Below are 19,961 nucleotides of genomic sequence, written 5' to 3'. Positions count from 1 at the left end.
TTATATTTCTGTTTATATCTTTATATCCTTGTGCAATCATTTGAATTATCCCTCCCTCTCTTTTCCAGGTGACAGTGAACTGGTTTCAGCTGCAGCAGACGCAGACCGTGTCTCTTCCTGCTCACCACCAGGCTTTGAGTGAAAGTGCTAAGTTGTACGATCCGGGCGAATGCTACGCTGAGTTTGTCCGGAATCTGCCCAAGAATCTGCCCAAAGAGCGGCTTCACTCTGACTCCACGTCCTTTGACAACAGCAGGTACAGAAGCCAGCGACCCTCAAACTGTTCACACGCCACCACATAATAATATAATAATATAATGATATAAAACTCTAACTCCTGTCACTGTCACACTGTTGCACAGTCAGCCGATGTTGATCTTGTGAGGTTACATATTAGTACGTTTGAGGTCATTTTGGACAAAAAGGTTTAGAAATAGCTGGAAGTTGCCATTGAGAAGCTGCTTCGTTCTTCTTTTAGCAGCGGTAACAGTGAGTCAGAGTGGGAGGAAGTGAAAGAGAGACAGCGAGAGAGCGAAAAGAACCAAGGAGAGACGGAATGCATGTTGAATTCGTTTCCCTTCCTCAGGAAATATCTGTGGTGCAGGCTGAATGCAGCGGGGGAGATTGTGAGCGTGAGAGTTTGGCTCGGGTTCAGGTCACTGCCATTGTAAGAAGACGCAGCGATTTATAATTTCACTTTGTGTTTATGGTGAGAGGATTGATCTGGAACATACACATAACAAATCATAATGACAGTTTCTGGTGTTAGAACACGGATTCACAACTGAGGGATTAAACCGGGAGAGTTCTCAAGTAGAGTGTCGGGAAGCCGGTGATTATCTGAAACAGAGAGCTAACAGTGCAGTGGATATATATACAATAATATGCCTATAATATACGGCTGGTCAATACATGGATGTTATATTATATTATATCTATGTCGTGACATTAGAACACATTTTAGTAACTACCAAAATAATATTGGAGTCCAGCATTACCTCAGAGCTACAGATTTTAGATATGAATTTGATTTAATTGATTAAAATCTGCTCCATTGCTCAATAAATTGAGTGGTATGTCTCAAAATAGATAAAGTGCTTGCGGTTAGTTGTTACATTAAACAGATGCATGCTAGAAAAGGAAAGTAGAGTAATGTCTGAGTCACTAGAGCAAACCTGCCACAGATAAACCCTGTGATACTAATAATGTTGAGTTTTCACACTCTCAGGACAATTGAAAAATACTTCCTAGGTTATTTTGTAACATAAGATTTTATTTCCCTCAGGTTTGTGTTCAACAAAAGGTCAGTGGGCAGCACTCACTCCTCCCACGGCAACCTGTCGCAGGCATCCATCACCTCCGACGTGCTGAGTGGAGATGAAGTGGACGGTCCCTTACACCGGCCACTGAAGATCAGCGAGCAGGGCTCCAACAGCAGCGCGGACATGCAAGGTACACCATACAACCTGAGACTGACTACAACCATTTTAGGTTTATGGACCAAGCGGTGACTCAATTAATGGGGAAAAGAATCAATTAGACGCAGCCTGAAAAGCATGTTCACATCTTTAAGTTCTCACCCTCACATTTGAGTTGTATAAAGTAGGTCAGATTTCACGTGTGTCTTGTTGTTTTGAATCTTTAATGGTGAATATTTCACAGTTCAAATGGCACAAAAAATGATTTCTATCATAAATGTTTCCTTGGTGACACAGAGAAGTAACCATGGAAACAATGGTGTGTCATGGGTTGGGCTGTCAGGTTTGGATCAGACCCGGGTCCAGTTCAGCCAGAAAAATGCAGTCGGCTCAGAAATTCAGACACACACGGGTTATTGTACTTGTGGCATCATCATCCTCATCATCATCATCATCATCAGAAGCATAACAAGGGAAGCCTTTGTCTTCACAGCTGCTGTAATTATCAGTGGACTTTACAGGAGCTGTCATCCGATCCCTACTTTTACAGAAGGAGTGATAATGTGCACGAGCACATCATCACACTCTGTCAGTAAATGATAGACTTGGGTGACTATCATCTTGATGTCGTCCATTATTTTTGTCTTTATAAAAGCTTCTCAAGGACTTGAACCTTTGATCTGCACCAAGAGACTTTTCTCACGACTGAAGTCAAATGAGTGTGAGCCGCGTGTCGCTTAGTCATCATCAGTCTGGACTCAGTCTGCGTGACACTGTCCCTGAAAATAACATCAAATATTTGCCAAGAATATCACCAAGTGTGCAGCAGCAGCACTTTACTACATGTCTGTTTCTTCATGTTTTTCCTCCTGCAGCACTGAGAGGTCAGGCCCCGCTGAGAGCCTGGGCCTCCAGCAGTCAGGGGAGTCAGGGGAGTCAGGGAGGGATGTGCAGTGACTCAGAGAGCGCTGGAGGCAGCAGCGAGTCCCGCTCCATGGACTCACCCACTGCTAGTCCAGGTATGAGCATTTTACAACAAGCTTTCATTTGTTCCTTAGTTTAGAAATAAACATATATATACACGTGTGTGTGTGTGTGTGTGTATATATACATCATTTTTGTTTCAATTTCTTTTGTTAGGGACAAATGACAGTACAGAAATACAGGCGTTGCCCTATTGTTTTTAGTTTTAACATAATAGGAACACGTAATCATCTTTTAATCAATGTTCCTCATCGTACACCCGACCACCAAGTTACTCCTCTCTCCTCCTCTTACTGCACTTCCCTCCACAACTGAAACTCTGTGCCACACTGTGAACAGTATGAAGCAGTGTGAATAATAAAAGAGAGCAGTAGATACCGTGTATGTCTCATCACTGCACACTCGTCTCTGTTGTTGTTTCTATAAATATCAGTCACTTCTCTGTTATTTGTGCAGGTGACTTTAAGCGTCGTCTGCCCAGGACTCCGTCCACTGGAACCATGTCCTCAGCTGATGACCTGGACGAGAGGGAGCCGCCGTCACCCTCAGATAATGGTTAGACAGTTCTCACTCACTAATAAATAAACCTTTATTTGTTTACTGTAGTTTTTATCATGCATCTCTGACTCATCAGAGCAGCAGAGAATGAGGTCATGGCCTCAGGTTACACTTCCTGTGTCAATGAAGCTAGTGCACACACACACACACACACACTCTTATATTTCACACTTAACACTTTTTTTATCTTATTGTTTCTTACAGAATAAGATTGAATAAGATAATATTGACCTGTGTGTGTACATTTATTTATATATATAATATATAATATATATATATATATATATATATATATATATATATATACATATATACTGTACGTACAGTGTGTATTGTGTATCAGTTTTTTCTGTTGCTCTGATCACATGTCAGTTCTGCCTCTGACTGACTGAGTGAAAAGTTCCGCTTTCACATGTCTAACACGTTTCCTCATGCCCTGCTGTGATTTGTCAGGTCTGGCAGAGATGGTGACAGAGACGGCCAGTTCTCCCGGTCCTTTCAGAAATGCTCCCATGTCCAAAGCTGCTCAAACCCATAAGCTGAGGAAACTGCGAGCGCCGTCCAAGTGCAGGGAGTGCGACAGTCTGGTGGTTTTCCATGGAGCCGAGTGTGAAGAGGTGCAGTACAAATGTCACTGGATCTTCTTTTCTCACTTCAGTCCACCACGTTCTAAATGTTGCTTGTGTGTTGTCAGTGCTCCTTGGCCTGTCATAAGAAATGTCTGGAGACACTTGCGATCCAGTGTGGTCACAAAAAACTACAAGGCAAACTTCAGCTGTTTGGTATCGACTTTGCTCAAGCAGCCAAAAACAGCGTGGACGGCGTTCCCTTTATCATCAAGAAGTGCACGTCTGAGATTGAGAGTCGAGCACTCAACATCAAGGTAAAGTGGAATCTTTATATCTTAGTTTAAAGCTTGTTAAAATACCATCTATTACATCCATAATCTAACCATTATTTTCAGAGCAGTTTGAGATGATAATGTTCTCAAATGTCTTGTTTTGTCCACAAACCAAAATCATGAACTTTTAATGATTTGTTTGTTCTCCAGAGCAAAGAAATGAAGAAAATACTCACATTTAAGAAGCTTAAACAATCAGAAATCTTGTATTAATCAATTAATCGATTAATATAGCAATGGATTAATAATGGATTGATCGATGAATTTCAGCTTGAATAATGCCTTAAATGTGTGGTTTTCTGTGAGTTTTGTGTCATAGTAACAACACATTTTAATTTCAGGGAATTTATCGTGTGAATGGCGCCAAATCCCGCGTTGAGAAGCTCTGTCAGGCATTTGAAAATGGGAAGGACTTGGTGGAACTGTCTGACCTTTCACCCCATGACATCAGCAATGTCCTCAAACTCTACCTGAGACAGGTACATGTCACATGGGGTGGGGGGGGGGGTTAGGGTTAGCATGATATTTCACAGAAATTCAAAGTAAAAACATTTGTTTCCATAAAACTATGATATAAAGCGTTGGGCCGCATGTAATTGACTTAGGGACCGGGTTTGGCCCGTGGGCCCTGAGTTTGACACCTGTGTCCTGAACCAAGGTTTTAATGTGCAGCCTTTTTTGATCTCCCACAGCTTCCAGAGCCATTGATCCTGCACAGATACTACAATGACATCATCGGCTTGTCCAAAGAGTGTCAGCGAGTGAAAGTAGACGAAGCCGATAAAGCCCCGAGTCCTCAGACTGCAGAGAGGAGCGGCCCCAGCACGCGGCTCAACACAGTCATTTTAAAGATCCAAGATCTTCTCCGTCAACTGCCCACAGCCAACTACAGGACTCTGCGCCACCTTCTCGCTCACCTGAGCAGGTAAGAGCTCCACGCTGTCGTTTGTCTGTTGCTTTGTGAGCAAACACTGAAATACAAACTTCCTCAAAAGACACAAAGGTAAATGGAAACTTCCCTAAAGTGGAGAGGAAGTTGTACAAAGAGCATCAAAGTCTTGCTTCAGTTACATAAAGTCTTCTTTTCTTGTTTTAGATCTTTTTGAAATGAACATTGTGTTTATTTCCAGGATTTTTGGACACAACATGTTTTTTATAGAAAAGAAAAACTACTTGATAATAAATCTTTCTCTGATTAAAAACACCAATAATCTCATTAATGAACTCACGATCCCTCGACCACAGAGTGACGGAGCAGGCAGAAGAGAACAAGATGACCGCGAGTAACCTGGGAATCATCTTCGGCCCCACGCTGGTGAAGCCCCGGCAGACGGACGCAGAGGTGTCCCTGTCCTCCCTGGTGGATTACCCCTACCAGGCCCTGATGGTGGAGCTGCTGGTGCGATACTTCCACATAGTCTTTGATGCGTCACCTCTGTCCAGCTCTGACATCGTCTCCGCCGCTGGACACAGATCGCCCAGACTCAACACGCAGGACAAGGTGCAGCGGCTCAGCAGGAACTCCACCTCTCTGATGGACCTCAAAGAGGTGAGCAATGACTCAGTGATGTGCTCATGATGTGGCATGACCTCTGACCTCTGACCTCTGACCTCTTACTCAGGCATCTTCCACTTTATCCTCCATCACAGGGTCATTCACTCTCACACTCACACCTGTGGGCGTGTTCACGTGTCCTTTAGACTCTAAGACAAGACATTCAAGTGAATGATAAACAGGATGTTTAGAGAAATACAGGAAGGAAGTGTTTTTCACTGTGACCCCCGACCTTTCACCCTGTGTCCGCTGGGTCTGCTCCAGCCTCCCAGTGAATGAAAACATGTATCACAGAGAAAACTCTTCTTTCTGTTTTCACAGAGTGCCAAAGTGTACAAGAGATACTCGTCAGTGATCCCGTCCTCACACATCCTGGATGAGGTGCAGGAGGTCCAGCCAGGGACGGACAGAACAGACTGCAGCGCGTCCAGTCTCAACGGGACGTCCAGCGGAGGAGACGTCCAGAGTGCCAGCTCAGTGTCCGGCCATCCCAGCATCACCACTCACTCTGTCGCACCGAAGGTCCAGCTCCGCGCCCAGCGCATCAGACACGTCTCTCGCCCCGTCAGCATGCCGCTGGAACGGCTGCCCACGCCCGCTCAGATCAGCGAGAGGAATCACCGGAACGCCGACGCCACCGCGGCTGAAACTATCCAGGAGACACCAGAGCCGCGGCAGAGCGGCTCGTCCAGGGTCAGCACCTACTACATCACGCCGTTCATCGACACGCAGACCATGCAGAGGAGGACGTGGGACAGGAAGTACAAGCACTATGACGTCACACCCAGAACTGCTATGATAGTGGCCAACCTGCCATCTGCTGGAGTGCAACCTCTGAAGGCCACGGTGCCCGTCTCTGTCAACCCGACTGTAACCACCGCCAGTCTGACCCCCGTGGTCTCCACCACAGCCAGTCTGACCCCCGTGGTCTCCACCGCAGCCAGTCTGACCCCCGTGGTCTCCACCACCAGCTCGGCCCGGCCCGTCTGGACTTCTAAAAGGGAAAATAACTCAGACGATTCAGTCAGTGACTCGAGCAGCTCGCCAAACCTTCCACTGACGCTCAGGGCGCCGAGGACGCTGCAGCCCCCTCCTGGAACTTTCTACAGGCCCCCGGTCTCTGTCAACAGCAGAGCTAGGACGCTTTCAAACTGGACTACTGCTGTCAGCACCACCACCACCACCACCACCATCACCTCTGGTGGTCAGATACTTGCCCCGTCCCCTGCTCTTTCACGCCCCACACAGACACAGCTCCACAGCCAGGACTCCAGCGACTCCACGGCGGACTCGGGCGTCTCCGCCTCCGCCTCCCTGTCGCCCACTCAGCTGTCGAGCAGCCCCGACGACCTCTGCACCAGCGAGACTAAACCTGTGAGCCAGAGACTGAGAGCTCGGCGGCTGCAGGAGTTTGAACACAGAGAGGCTCATTTTGTCTGATGCCAAAAAAACATGTCAATATTATTATATCTGTGCCATAGTGTACATGTGGGGAGACCAGAGGAGCGTGTGTGTGTGTGTGTGTGTGTGGGGGGGGGCTGTGAGAATCAACCATGAAAGTGTTATAAGTACTAATATATATATGTATGTGTATATATATATATACATATACACATATAATTGTACATGTTTGAGTCAGTGACTTGGTCTAAACGTTCAAAACAAGCAAACACAAGAGCAGAGCGTGAATGTTTACTGTCACATTTTTTAAATATCAAATATATGAATCGTCTATTTTTATGTCAAAGAATTTGTTGTTGCCAACAATGAAATGGATTTTTGTCTGTAAAGAGAATTCAGCCTCGTCATATATTATTAATATTATCGCCCGATGCACTTAATACAGGTTCAAGGTCTAACGTGGTCTTTGTTGTTTGGATTTGTTCCCGTCAGGAATAATCAAAGTTCTTCATGTGAAAGAAGTCGATGTGTAACTGTTGTTGTTGTTGTTGTTACTGTTTCTCAGTCTGTAAAGCTTCTATGTTTTTTATATTCGTCCATTTGTTCCAGCTGTTTTCATCTCATCGCAACAATGCAACGATCTTTGCTGCAAATTAAAAAAGGTTCTTTGACTGTTATTTCTGTTTACTAATGCTCTCTTCTTTATGTTTATATTCCATGTTCAATTTTCTGAATTTTCAATTCAGATTATTGTGTATCTTGTGTGTTTTTTTGATCCAGGGTTGCAGCTATTGTTTATTGAAAATGAAAAAACTGTTAAGTTTAGTCAAATAAGACCCTAGAAGCAGAACTAGTGAACAGTTTTTAATGCAACAGCAAAAAAATGGCTGGGAAAAAAACCCCATGAACTGCAAACGCAGCGAGTGAAACGCGGTGTTTAGGATCCTGAGAGCAGGAGACACGTTCCTGTGTGTGGTGACGAGGGAGAGGATCCAGATTATTGAATCACTTCAGTCAACAGTGACGTTCTCTCTCTCTGTCTGTGTCTGTGTCTGTGTCTGTGTGAAAGACTCAAAACTACCTTGTAGGCTGACGGTGACTGTGCAGGTGAACATGTGTCTAACCACCCGCCCACCTGTCTTTCTCACTTTTGCCTCAAAATGGAGGACTGTTGTCTTTTTTTCTGTCCTGCCCACGTTGAGCTGGAGATTAGAGCAATCAGATTAGGAGTTCTGCTGACCTGCAGGCACAAGAGAGAGAGAGAGAGAGAGAGAGACAGAGACAGAGAGAGAGAGAGAGAGAGAGACAGACAGACAGAGAGAAGGCAGTCTCACTCACACACACACACACACCTCCTCTACCTTGTCTAATGTCTTCCTTTATTTCAGCTTGTTTGTGAATCTCTTTTTCTCTAGATGTCGCACAACCTGTGATATCACTCCATAAAAGGTAAGGATTTGTTTTTTCACATATTCTGACAGAACATGCCTAGTTAATTATAGAATGTAAAAATATACGCCTTTAGAAATGGAAACTGTTCGTCCTGTCATGTGTAATAATAACCTTTTATTATATGAATAATCATTTTAAAGCTCTCAGACACGTCTTTGCTCTGCTGTCAGAAATTATAATCTGTCATTAACAAAATCACATGACATTTAAATGGTTTGTTATCTGTTTGTTTATATCATAAATTCTAAGTCATTCTTATTATACTGTAAAATAACGGTTGTTTATTATGTATTATCCTCTCCAGTTACTATATTTTGCCACATCATTTCTACACCTATCAATATTTCAAATGGAAGTCCTTTCATGTGCAATAATGACCTTTTTATTATGTGAACAATATTTTAGATTGATGGTCGAGTGTTTCTGTCCCTGCATCGTCTGTCCATCTGTCTGTCTGAAAGTAATCTACTGTACATGTCTCGTAAACAAATTACTCTTCATGTCCGAGGACAGAAGTTCCCTCCAGCGTCCACAACATTAATCTGCGAGTACTTAAATCCTTAAACACCAACTATCGTTACAAGTTACTGTGTTTTAATGAAATACAATTCAACCTTTTTATTTGACTGAATAAAAACATTCAATTATATTGAATTAAAACAAAGAAACATTAAGGAAAAATTTAATGTTTTTTTTAATTTAAAAGAAAAAGAAGAAGAAAAGGGTCAAACAACAGAGAGTCAATATTAAATGGTCAAGTAAGGTCACAGTCACATCTCTGTAGCACAGTTCTTTACAGCAGGGCGACAATGATTCATTCATTCATTCATCGATTACTAAATGAATTGTCAACCCATTTTATAATCAGTTATTCAGTTTGAATGTTTTCCATAATAATTAAAACAAGTTTTATAGGATATTTTTAGGAGATAATATGGATATAAAGCTGCACACAGGTCGTTTCTCTGGACCAAATCATTCAACGATCAATTCTGAAAATCTTCAGTAAATAAAAGACACCATGATGTTAGTGAGGTTGGCAACATCTGTTTATGTATACATATACATACTGTATGTATTATGTATACATATACATGTATATATACTGTATATGTATATAAACACTGTCGCCACAGTGAATCATCTACCTGATTGATATTGTTCTTGTTTGACAATAAAAATAAAAACTCACAGAAACAAACGAGAACGAGTGAACGTCACCTGAGAGATGAATTGGCCAGATAATCTAATCCCTTACAACCACAGGTAGACCAGAGTGGCCAATGACACATAAACAGTCAAGGGTAAGTAAGAGTAAGTGTAAACTAAACGAAAATCAAAATCATTGACAGTTCCATTGGAAACAAGAAGAGTCTCAAGGAAAGAGGACATTTACAAATAGATCAATGACTCCAGTCTCTTGAAGCTTTAAACATCTAAATGTGACAGTGGACGGTTGTTTGTCTCTATGGACCTTTGAGGGACTGGCGATCTGTCCACGCTGTACCCGCCTTTCACCACATGTCAGCTGGGATTGGCACCAGCGCTCCCCGCGACCCTCACGTGGAGGATAAAGTGGTCACTGAAGTGTTTTATTCACTGTGCAGTGATGAGTGATGAGTGATGAGTTATGAGTGAGTGCTAAAGCACTTTGTGATCAAATCACTTCACCAGGACAATGTGTCCATGTCTCTTCTCTTCTTAATTTGCATTAACATGTAGATTTTGGAGTGGACACTTCCTGGACAGTTGGGTAAGCAAATCGAGCGCACCTCCTCTAAGGTCAGAGGCAACAAAGTGGGCTGCTCAGTATCACCGTAACAATCCGTAACACCGAGCATTAGCATTAGCTTCTGTAACACAGACATTGTAAGGAACGATTATTACTGAGAGACATTTAAATATTGAACATTGAACATTGAGAGGCAGCTTTCTTTACCTGCGCAGGTAATAACACACACAACACTGCTCCACTGGCTTACACAGGTGTCCAGGAATGATAAGATTATTCATTAGTATTTCATGCACGCATTATACTTTGTGGCCACAATTTATTTGATTGTTTTTACTAGAGCTCAAACGATTAAATTCCTGAATCGATTACTAATCGATTCATCAATTAATCGTTTCCAGGTTTGACACCGCTCCACATTTTTTAAGGTTTTCTGATATTCACCAAACGATGAATCGATGAATGGAGAAAATAATCGTTAGTTTTGACCATGTCCTGTCCGGGGCCCCCCGTCTGTTATACAAGCACATGTCCTTGTGGAGATGCAGTGTCAGGGCCGGCCCTAGCCTTCATGGGGCCCTGAGCAGAATTTGATCTGCTGTGAGATGCATTATTAATAGAAACAAATGAATGACACTTTTAAAGCAGTGTTGTGTGTGCAGCTTTGTCACAGACTGATGACCCCGTCCAGGGGTGGCGCTGTGGAGCAATAATGAAGACAGGCTCACAGATTCACTTGTTACTGTGGAAAAACTGGACTCTCCGCAAGAGACAGAAGGTATTCGAGCCCAGTGTGGTGTCATGCTCATCCATACACTCACATCACAGATATCTACAGCGTTATTACCGGATTGTACGGGTGTTATTCTTTATTTTTGATTATTTCTCTGGTGTTTTACCACCTGTTTTCCTCCAGATCCGCTTCCTGGTGGAGATCTTGTGGCCAGTGTTGTTATTTATTGGTCTGGTGTGGCTGAGACGAGCTAACCCACTGTACCAACAACATGAGTGTAAGAATGAACACATGAGTGATGATAAGTGATGACTTTTATCTTCTCCTGGTAAAAGCAGCATGTGTCTGTTCCTCTGTCTCAGGTCATTTTCCTAACAAGGCCATGCCCTCGGCAGGAATTCTGCCCTGGATCCAGGGCATCTTCTGCAACGTCAACAACCCCTGCTTCAGACATCCCACGAGAGGAGAGTCTCCGGGAGTCGTCTCCAACTACAACAACTCTGTGTAAGCCCTGATACATATGACATTAAGTAGGATTTTGTTCATACATCAGATTAATGTTGTGCCCCGCCCCACTCCCCGCCCCCCCAGATTGGCACGGTTCTATGTTGACGTCCAGGAGCTTCTGCTCAATGAGTCAGACGTGCAGCAGCTTGGACGACTTTGGAATGAAATGTCCTCGTTCTCCAAGTTCATGGACACTTTAAGAAAGAACCCGTCTGTGGTGTCAGGTAAAGAAGAAGAGTGTCATGTATGTCTGTCTGTCTGTCTCTCTCTCTCATTCAGTTTGATTGCTCGTGACTTCATTTGTAATTTAAGATAATTGGATATTTACAGTCTCTTCTGACTTATTTTGGCATCCATGTTCACTGACAAGGGCCTGAAGGGTATAAACAATAAGATGTTATTCTTAACATCACATCAGTTGAACTGAATGAATTATCTTTGGTACAGATCCACTCATCCTCCTCCTCGTCCTCCTGCTCGTCCTCCTCCTCCTCCTCGTCCTCCTCCTCCCTTGAAGTCTTTCTGGCTGTGAATCATTTCCTGCTCAGGTCAATATTGTCTTTAGTGTTTCAGAGCTTTCATTCTCTGTGTGTGTGTGTGTGATGTGTCGTCCAGGCCGTGGGCTGAAGATAGATGACATCCTGAAGGATGATGAGGTTCTCACAGCCTTCCTGTTACGAGACGGCAGCCTCTCAGAATCCACAGTCTACCAACTCGTCAATGCAGAAATCAGACTGGAGCAGGTGTGTTTGTCGCATTAATTCATTATTGTGCAAACTTGTGGAAGGAACCGTGAATTCTATATTAAATAAGACGTTTTCCGGCTGCAGTGCACACACACCTCAGGTCAGAGCATAGAGTGATAATGGCTGAAATGTGGGAGGAGCCTGGGGTACACCACTGATGATGATATGTCCTGAAGTGAAGATCTATAGATTAATTCACCTCTTAAGCAGAATCATTACGACATAATAACTACTTAAGTCAATGTAGGGTTAAATGTCTTCCCCAAGGACACATCGGGACATCATGGAGCTGTGCATTATTTTAGTTTCTTATCTTTACTGTAAAAGTAAAGAAGGTTTTGTCTTGTTGACATGATGCGTCACATCTGCCACTTGTTCCCAAATGGCATCAAAAGTACGTGAACACGTCTTCTCTCCTCTGTTCAATGGTATGCAGTTTGCCTCCGGTATCCCAGACCTGCAGCTAAAAGACATCGCGTGCAGTCAGGCTCTGCTGGAGCGCTTCATCATCTTCCCCAGCCGCATGGGCCTCCACGTCGTCCGCAACGCCATGTGTGCCCTCAGCCAGCAGAAGCTGCAGAGGATAGAGGACGTCCTCTACGACAACATGGACTTCTTCAAGATCTTCAAAAGGGTGAGGAGCCTTTTTAAAAATGGTCTCAAATGACACGAGGAGGCTCAACCACCATCAACACACAGAGCAGAGAACACAAGTGAGGAAACGCTGAAGTCTAAAAATACTGAGGATTTAACAGGGAATAAAAGAAGAGAATCATCACTGAACAAATGATAGTGTTACAGTAAATAAATGAAGCGAATAAGACGTTAGATTGATGAAGTGAAATGAGCTAAGAGAACAAAGAAATACAAATATAAAGATGTAAATAGACACACAGATAGATACATAAATGAATAAAAGAGCCAAAAACATGAAATATGAACAACACTGATTTCACTGAATAAGTTAAATGACAATTACTGTCAGCTGTTCATCATTTAAGGTTGTAGGTAGTAGCAAGTCAGCGGGAATATGTGTTTTAACATCATCTCAAATTATATCATAATAGAATAGAATATAATATTCTATATTGTTTACTGTCAATCATAGTCAATATCATTTTACTGGACAAGGATATGAAGATATGAAGATATGACTGTGGCTTTGAAGTCAAATGTGATTGTAGTGATGCGTTACTATATCATATATGATCATAAAGAGGTTTTTATTTCCAAGTGTCACACGGTGAATAATAGAGTGTGAATAAGTTTTTTCTCTTTTTAATTCTGACTTTCTTGCACTGAAACACACACACACACACACACACACACACACACACACACACATGCCCGACTCCCCTGGTGCAGCAGGTGCAGCAGAGTTGGTGTCGTGTTATTTGACCGTAACAGTCGTGGTTTGTGTTCAGTGGAGCACAGAACCAGCAGAACATGTGAGACCAGGTTTCTCTGCCAAACCGGTTCAATCAGTCACTGACTTGATTTCAGGCTGAGATTTAGAGCTCAGTCTCTTTTCCTTCCACAACGAGCAGGAAACATGAAGAACGCTTTTCTTTGTTCTGGGAAATTTTCATTAAAGGAAACATTTACTTGTTTAAAGATATATTCATAAAATAATGTATATCACATTTCTGAAGTGCTTTTCTTGACTGTATGTGTTCAGCCTATGTGAGTCAGGTGACAGGCTCAGGCAGCAGCAGCATTATCCCTCTTGGCCTGTTTCCCTAATGGGCTTAGTGAGGCCCCGCCCACATCCTGTGAGGTAGAGTGTAACATATAATGTTACCGGTCTAATACGTGCTGATTTTTATTGACATGTTTACAGTGAGTGCAAAGTATATGATATGTTCAGCGTTTTTGGATTCATCTCATTTTACATATTTATCTTTCAACATCCAATCTAGTGATTTTTAACAATATCAGACCGATACAGAAGTATCGTATCGGCTCATCCTTATTCTTAACTGAACGGTATGTCAAACTAAAGACTAGGATTCAAATATCCTATATTATACTATATTATATTATATTATATTATATTATATTATATTATATTATATTATATTGTATTATATTACGTTATATGATATGATATTATATGATATTATATTATATTATATTATATTATATTATATTATATTATTACACTAATCACATTTTAAAATATTTAGACTAGAATTAACACGTATACGTATTGAACATATAGAGCGTGTATTCCTCATGTTTTTGAGGTATTGGTTGATTTGTATTGGTCCCACTAACACAGGAGCATCTTAGTGGTTTGAGTCGGTTTACATGTAAATTCCCACAGTGACCTCCGCCTTGTAACAGCTTTGGTCCTCTCATTACTCCACCAATGAGAGCGCCCCCCTCCCTTCCTATTCCCTGGCTTTCTCTTTCTCCACACACTGCAGCGCCTGCCTCCTTCCTTCATTCATTGAAATGCGTGCAGGGGGAATGTGAGAGGAAGGATACCTCCCGTGCATGTTTGTCTTGGCGTTCAGGCTTTTCCGTAGCTCTCAGCACTCGGCCCTGTCCTGACGTTCTCCAACACACACACTGCTCATCAAGTCACCAATGTCAGCGTGTTTCCATGTCCATGGATTGAAAGTTTGATAGAAGTTTTTTTGTTCTTTTATGAGTTCTTTTTCCTTTAAATGTGTGACTCGGTGAAAGGGACACTGTGTTCTTAAGAAACGGTTAGAAGCAGTTTTATTGTGTCTCATGTCAATTAATGAAAAACCTACATACACATACACAGTCACAGTCACATGACTGATACATCTCATGAACTCATGTCTCCACAGATGCCCCAGGTTCTGGACAGCAGGTCTCAGGGGATTGACCTGCACTTTTGGGCTGGAGTTCTGAAGGCCGTGTCAGAGAAGGTCCAGCTCGTAAGTTCTACAAACAACATCTAACTCGTGGGTTCTATCTCAGGCCTGTAGGAGCAGAGGCGCCTGTATTTTTATACATATGTTTATATATATATATATATATATATATATATATATATATATATATATATATACATATATATATATATACATACATATGTGTGTATATATATATATACACAAAATCACTCAAATTGAATGAGCATCATTATTTCCAGGTTTGGTAACTTTTTATTCTGATATTTTTTGGACCAAATGGTTAAAAACTAAATTGTCATTATCATTATTGTTAAAAGTAGAAAATAAATAGTATGATGTATAATATAAGAATTCGTTGCAGCTCTTCTAGAATAGACATCCTGCCACAGAACACGTTTGAATACTTTTTAATGATGTCACATGACCTTTGTCACACATGTACATTCACAAAGGCAGATACAGTCACCGGGACAGTGTGGTGTGTTCCGTCACGTCCACTCCATGTCCTGGGGGAGAGTGTGTCCCATCACCACCTCAGCTGTGGGTGAGAGAGAGAGAGAGAGAGACATTCCTGTGAGGTGACACGTCCTGTAGGTGGGAACTTATCACAGCATCACCGTGGTGACAGGAAGGCGAGCCAAATGCTCTCATTACCCACCTCTGCTTCCTCTCTCTCTTTGGTGACTGTGTTTAATAATAAATAAGAAAAGGGAGGAAAAGAAAGTCTGAGACGTGTGTGTGTGTGAGTGTGTGCGTGTGTGTGTGCGTGTGCGTGTGAGTGTGTGTGTGTGTGTGTGTGTGTGTGTGTGTGTGAGAGTGAGTGACAGGACTGGTCCTGTGTGTACACACATGTTCACTCACTCACTGGCAGTGAGTTGTTTTCATCACTGATTCTTATTTCTCCGTCACGACGGTGGAGTTTTCCTTGAAGTGGTTCCATCAAATGTACATTTGAGTCCTGTGTGTTCGAGCGCTCTTGTTTCTAAAAGGCAGATTATTAGCAGCAGATTATTAGCAGCAGATTATTAGCAGCCTCCTCCACAGAGAGGAAATGATGCACTGGTGATAAAAATGCACTTGGATGGAGCTATTTTTGTCTCATCAATCGGAGGATATTTGGTCGGCCCTGGACTCGCCTCGTCATGTGAGCAGAGCCAGTGTTTGCTTCTCTCTTCCACCATTGTTTCAATAGTTTACACTGTGGAATGTGCACAATGTGCATGAACATGAAGAACATGCAGATTATTACTGCTCTGTGTTTATATACAGGTGACCACTCAAAGCTGCTTTATTGACCCTGAGTGTATTGTTCTTCATACTAACACATGAACACACTTTAAACACCAGTAACAGTCGTGATTTTAAACCTCCCTCCTGTAGAGTAACTCCTGAGTAGTGGAGGTTCATGTGGACCATGAATAGATTCATCATTTATTGGAAGATCTTCATTCTTCTCCCCGTCTCGTGCAGCTGATGGAGCGGCAGAGCTCTCAGGAGCTCCTGCAGGCAGTTTCCTCTCTGTTTCAAGCTGGAGGTCCTTCCTCCATCACCCAGCTGATGTCCAGTGTGTCCGGCCTCTTCTGTGGATACCCAGAGGGAGGCGGCTCCAGGGTTCTGTCCTTCAACTGGTACGAGGACAACAACTACAAGGTGTTTCTGGGCGTCAACGGCACCAAGAGACAAAACTATGTCTACGATGAGTCTGCGAGTGAGTACAGACTGTGAGAGACTGTTTTTGTGTTTGACGTGATCCTGAACCATCGTGAGAACAAATCTCTCATACATGTGGATCATCTGCTGTGGTGACTCTCCTGGGATTATAAATAACAGTTCATCCAATAAGTTACATGTTAGACTTTAACATGTTCAGCCTGTGTTTTATTCTGAATAAAATAACTCAAGTCTTTCATAATCATCAGAACATAATACACATCAGTGTGCTGACACTTGACTGTATTAATCGTCTTCTGCTTCTTGATTTAAATCATTTGATTGTCTGTTAAACTCTGTTATCATTTGTATGATCAAATCCATCCCATAGATGATGTTTTTTTTTTATTTCATTTCTTTTCTCTCTCTCTCTTTTGTCATTCTTCTCCCTGTAGCTCCATTTTGCAACTCCCTCATGGAAACCCTGGAGTCTAACCCCATCACAAAAATTGTATGGAATTCAGTCAAGCCCCTGCTGATGGGAAAGATCCTGTACACGCCAGACTCCCCTGCTGTCCACAAGATATTAAAAAGCGTAAGAGGGACCACCTCCAACCTGACCCTTCACCCCTCTCTCTCTCTCTCCCTCCCTCTCCCTCTCTCTCTCTCTCTACTCCCTCTCTCTCTCTCTCCCTCCCTCTCTCTCTCTCTCTCCCTCTCCCTCTCTCTCTCTCTCTCTCTCTCTCTCTCCCTCTCCCTCTCTCTCTCTCTCTCTCTCTCTCTCTCCCTCTCCCTCTCTCTCTCTCTACTCACTCTCTCTCTCCCTCCCTCTCCCTCTCTCTCTGCACCCTCAGAATGTGTTTATATGCGTCCACCCTTCTCAGGAATGAGCTGACTGCAGAAGCTAAGGAGGGTGGAGGGGAAAAGATGGGAGGGGGGGGGGGGGGGGGGTGTATGATCTACTTCAGCGTGAGGGGAATAGAAGAGGAGTGGAGAATGAAACAATGATTTACTGTATGACAGAGGGAAGAACAGAGCGCTGATTCTTTTTATTCTGTCGCATCACATTCATCATGTGAGACGTCTCATCTGTCCTCAAACCACACAGAGATCCACATTTCACATCGTCAGTGTTATCAGTGCTGTGTGTGTGCGTGTGTGTGTGTGTGCGTGCGTGTGTGTGTGCGTGTGCGTGTGCGTGTGTGTGTGTGTGTGTGTGTGTGCGTGTGTGTGTGTCCAGGCCAACACGACCTTTGAGCAGCTCGAGCGGCTCCAGAACATGGCCAAGGCCTGGGAGGAGGTGGGACCTCAGCTCTGGGCTTTCTTCCACGACAGCGTCCAGATGAATATGATCAGGGTATGAAGCACATCCAAATACACAATCTGCACATTCCCATAAATAAGGTCATAAAGAGTGTGAAATCAAAAGCAGAAGAAGAAGAAGAAGAAGAAGAAGAAGAAGAAGGAGAGTGCGAGCATCAATATTTGAAAGAGCAGTGTCTCCCAGATATGGATCAGAGGAACCAAACTGATGAACTTCTTCAGCTACATTCAAACACCATCATAAAGTCATAACATCATAAATCATAAATAATCATCATAAATTCAATCTTGATGTAAAGGTTGGAAACATTCTGCTCATTTGTTTGAGGATCCAAAAAAATATCCTCCGTGACCCATCTGTGGGTCCCGAGCCAGACTTTGGGAACCACTGTATTTAAATGTTGATTCAAATACAGTGTGAATGAAATGGAACCCCAGCTGAGATTGGCCCAGCACCCCCGCGAGCCCTAAATAAATAAATAAATAAATAAACAATACAATAATCAGCCAAGCAGTGATGATGTGTCCGTCATACAATAATTCATAGATATTGTTTTGCACTTTTCTAATATGACGAGGAGAGAGATTTCTATTCATCTCTCGCTTACAGAAAAGAAAGAAAGTAGAATAATCCATCCCATGGTTTATAGCTGTTTATAAACATGACTGTTTCTTCTTTTAATGTCAAACACTGTGTCGGCACCAAACAGCTGATTAACACGAACACTAATGAAAAGCTTAGAAAACAAAACAAGTCAATAATAGAGTGAAATGAAGCAGAAGCAAGACTCTGATGTTTACTATCATGCACTGAACGTTATTGTACTAATACAACACACTGCTGTTTTACAGTGTATCTGTGGTTCATTAGTGTTTCCATCTACTCAAATGTTGTTATATTGTTGTGTGACGTCGTCATTATAAAGATAATACAGTCATTCTAAACCTACAGTGACTTTACCTGTGCCTTTACCTCCATGACTGCAGGACACCCTGAGGAACCCAACAGTGATGCACTTCATGGACAACAGTCTGAGTGACACTGATTTGACCACCAAACACATCCTGAACTTCCTGTCCAACGGTCCAGAGGACGAGCACGAGACGGGAATGTCCACATTTGACTGGAGGAACATTTTTAACATCACTGACCAAATCATACGCACGTTCAACCAATATGGAGAGGTAAGAAACCCGTCTCTACCCTTGTGTTTTACCCCTGTGTTTTACCCCTGTGTTTTTATTGTGAGATTCACATAATCAGGAGCATCAGTCTTTCACGTCTGTCCTCTGTAGATTAAACATAGCAGACCACTTAGAAAGATGCTGAGAACAAGCCTCCTGTCAAGCCCCTCCTTCATCTCCTTTGTGGAGCCAGTGATAAAGTAGAGTGTAGGTGGAAATGAGGCCCCGCCCCCGCCCCCCGCCCCCCCCTCATTGAAACCCTGTGCCTGCAAAATAAAACAGGCCAAATCACTCTCTGCATCTTTCATGGCTCCCCTCTCTGCTCACTCTTGGTATAGAGATGCAGACGGTCACCCGGGGCGCCATCTACTGGACTGGCCTCATATGACAACAAAAAACAAAGAATGAATAAACACCCACGAGTGCATTCACTTCACACATGAACATACCTTATAATTTAATAATAGTTTATATATATAATATATCAATATATATAACTATATATAATAGTCAATTTAAAGTCTAATGATGACATTACCACGTAATGTCATGTAATCTGGACATCAATGTAATGTTTCTGTTATGGAGCGTTTATCATTCCATATCTAAACAAACATTATTTCTTGTATGCAGCAGTTTGTAACACAGTATGAGTAAAATATAAAGATTCATTTACTGTATATTCTTTTATGCTTTGTAATGCTTGGTGTTGAATAAGCTTTTGAAACGTTTATTTATGTATTTACTTTATTTGTGCTTTACTTATTAATATTGTTATGTTATTAATATTATGTGTGTGCATGTTTTACCTATTTCGTGGCCACACATTAGTATTTCATGGCCGCGAATACATTTGTATTTTGTCTGTGGCTGCGTACAAACAAAAGGAAAGAAAAGAAACCAGATGAAAATGAAAAGTCCACAT

At 42.5% G+C, this 19,961-nt stretch overlaps 2 protein-coding genes across 6 annotated transcripts in view; both read left to right on the top strand.

Annotated features, from left to right (window-relative positions):
• Positions 1-7,494, top strand: part of LOC131453367 (rho GTPase-activating protein 29-like) — a 31,852-nt gene extending 24,358 nt beyond the window's left edge. For all 3 annotated transcript variants that reach the window (XM_058622469.1, XM_058622478.1, XM_058622485.1), the window contains 10 exons: positions 69-256; positions 1,286-1,452; positions 2,294-2,437; positions 2,859-2,957; positions 3,414-3,577; positions 3,655-3,843; positions 4,203-4,340; positions 4,554-4,786; positions 5,107-5,410; positions 5,738-7,494. In XM_058622469.1, the coding sequence (XP_058478452.1) occupies positions 69-256; positions 1,286-1,452; positions 2,294-2,437; positions 2,859-2,957; positions 3,414-3,577; positions 3,655-3,843; positions 4,203-4,340; positions 4,554-4,786; positions 5,107-5,410; positions 5,738-6,856 (2,745 nt within the window). In that variant the 3' untranslated portion in view covers positions 6,857-7,494. The remainder of the gene's footprint in view (positions 1-68; positions 257-1,285; positions 1,453-2,293; positions 2,438-2,858; positions 2,958-3,413; positions 3,578-3,654; positions 3,844-4,202; positions 4,341-4,553; positions 4,787-5,106; positions 5,411-5,737) is intronic.
• Positions 7,495-8,145: 651 nt separating this feature from the next.
• Positions 8,146-19,961, top strand: part of LOC131453003 (retinal-specific phospholipid-transporting ATPase ABCA4-like) — a 37,139-nt gene continuing 25,323 nt past the window's right edge. For 2 of the 3 annotated variants that reach the window (XM_058622452.1, XM_058622439.1), the window contains exons 1-12: positions 8,146-8,266; positions 10,664-10,779; positions 10,918-11,011; positions 11,097-11,238; positions 11,326-11,465; positions 11,857-11,984; positions 12,424-12,621; positions 14,810-14,899; positions 16,349-16,586; positions 16,984-17,123; positions 17,769-17,885; positions 18,839-19,036. In XM_058622452.1, coding sequence (XP_058478435.1) covers positions 10,714-10,779; positions 10,918-11,011; positions 11,097-11,238; positions 11,326-11,465; positions 11,857-11,984; positions 12,424-12,621; positions 14,810-14,899; positions 16,349-16,586; positions 16,984-17,123; positions 17,769-17,885; positions 18,839-19,036 — 1,551 coding nt within the window. In that variant the 5' untranslated portion in view covers positions 8,146-8,266; positions 10,664-10,713. Of the gene's footprint in view, positions 8,267-10,024; positions 10,217-10,663; positions 10,780-10,917; positions 11,012-11,096; positions 11,239-11,325; positions 11,466-11,856; positions 11,985-12,423; positions 12,622-14,809; positions 14,900-16,348; positions 16,587-16,983; positions 17,124-17,768; positions 17,886-18,838; positions 19,037-19,961 lie in introns of those variants that run through there. The other variant, XM_058622446.1, reaches the window with a different exon arrangement.

The sequence above is a fragment of the Solea solea genome, chromosome 1 (assembly GCF_958295425.1).
Source record: "Solea solea chromosome 1, fSolSol10.1, whole genome shotgun sequence".
Lineage (NCBI taxonomy): Eukaryota > Metazoa > Chordata > Actinopteri > Pleuronectiformes > Soleidae > Solea > Solea solea.
The sequence above is the reverse complement of the archived record's forward strand: the minus strand, read 5'-3'. Positions and strand labels throughout refer to the sequence as shown.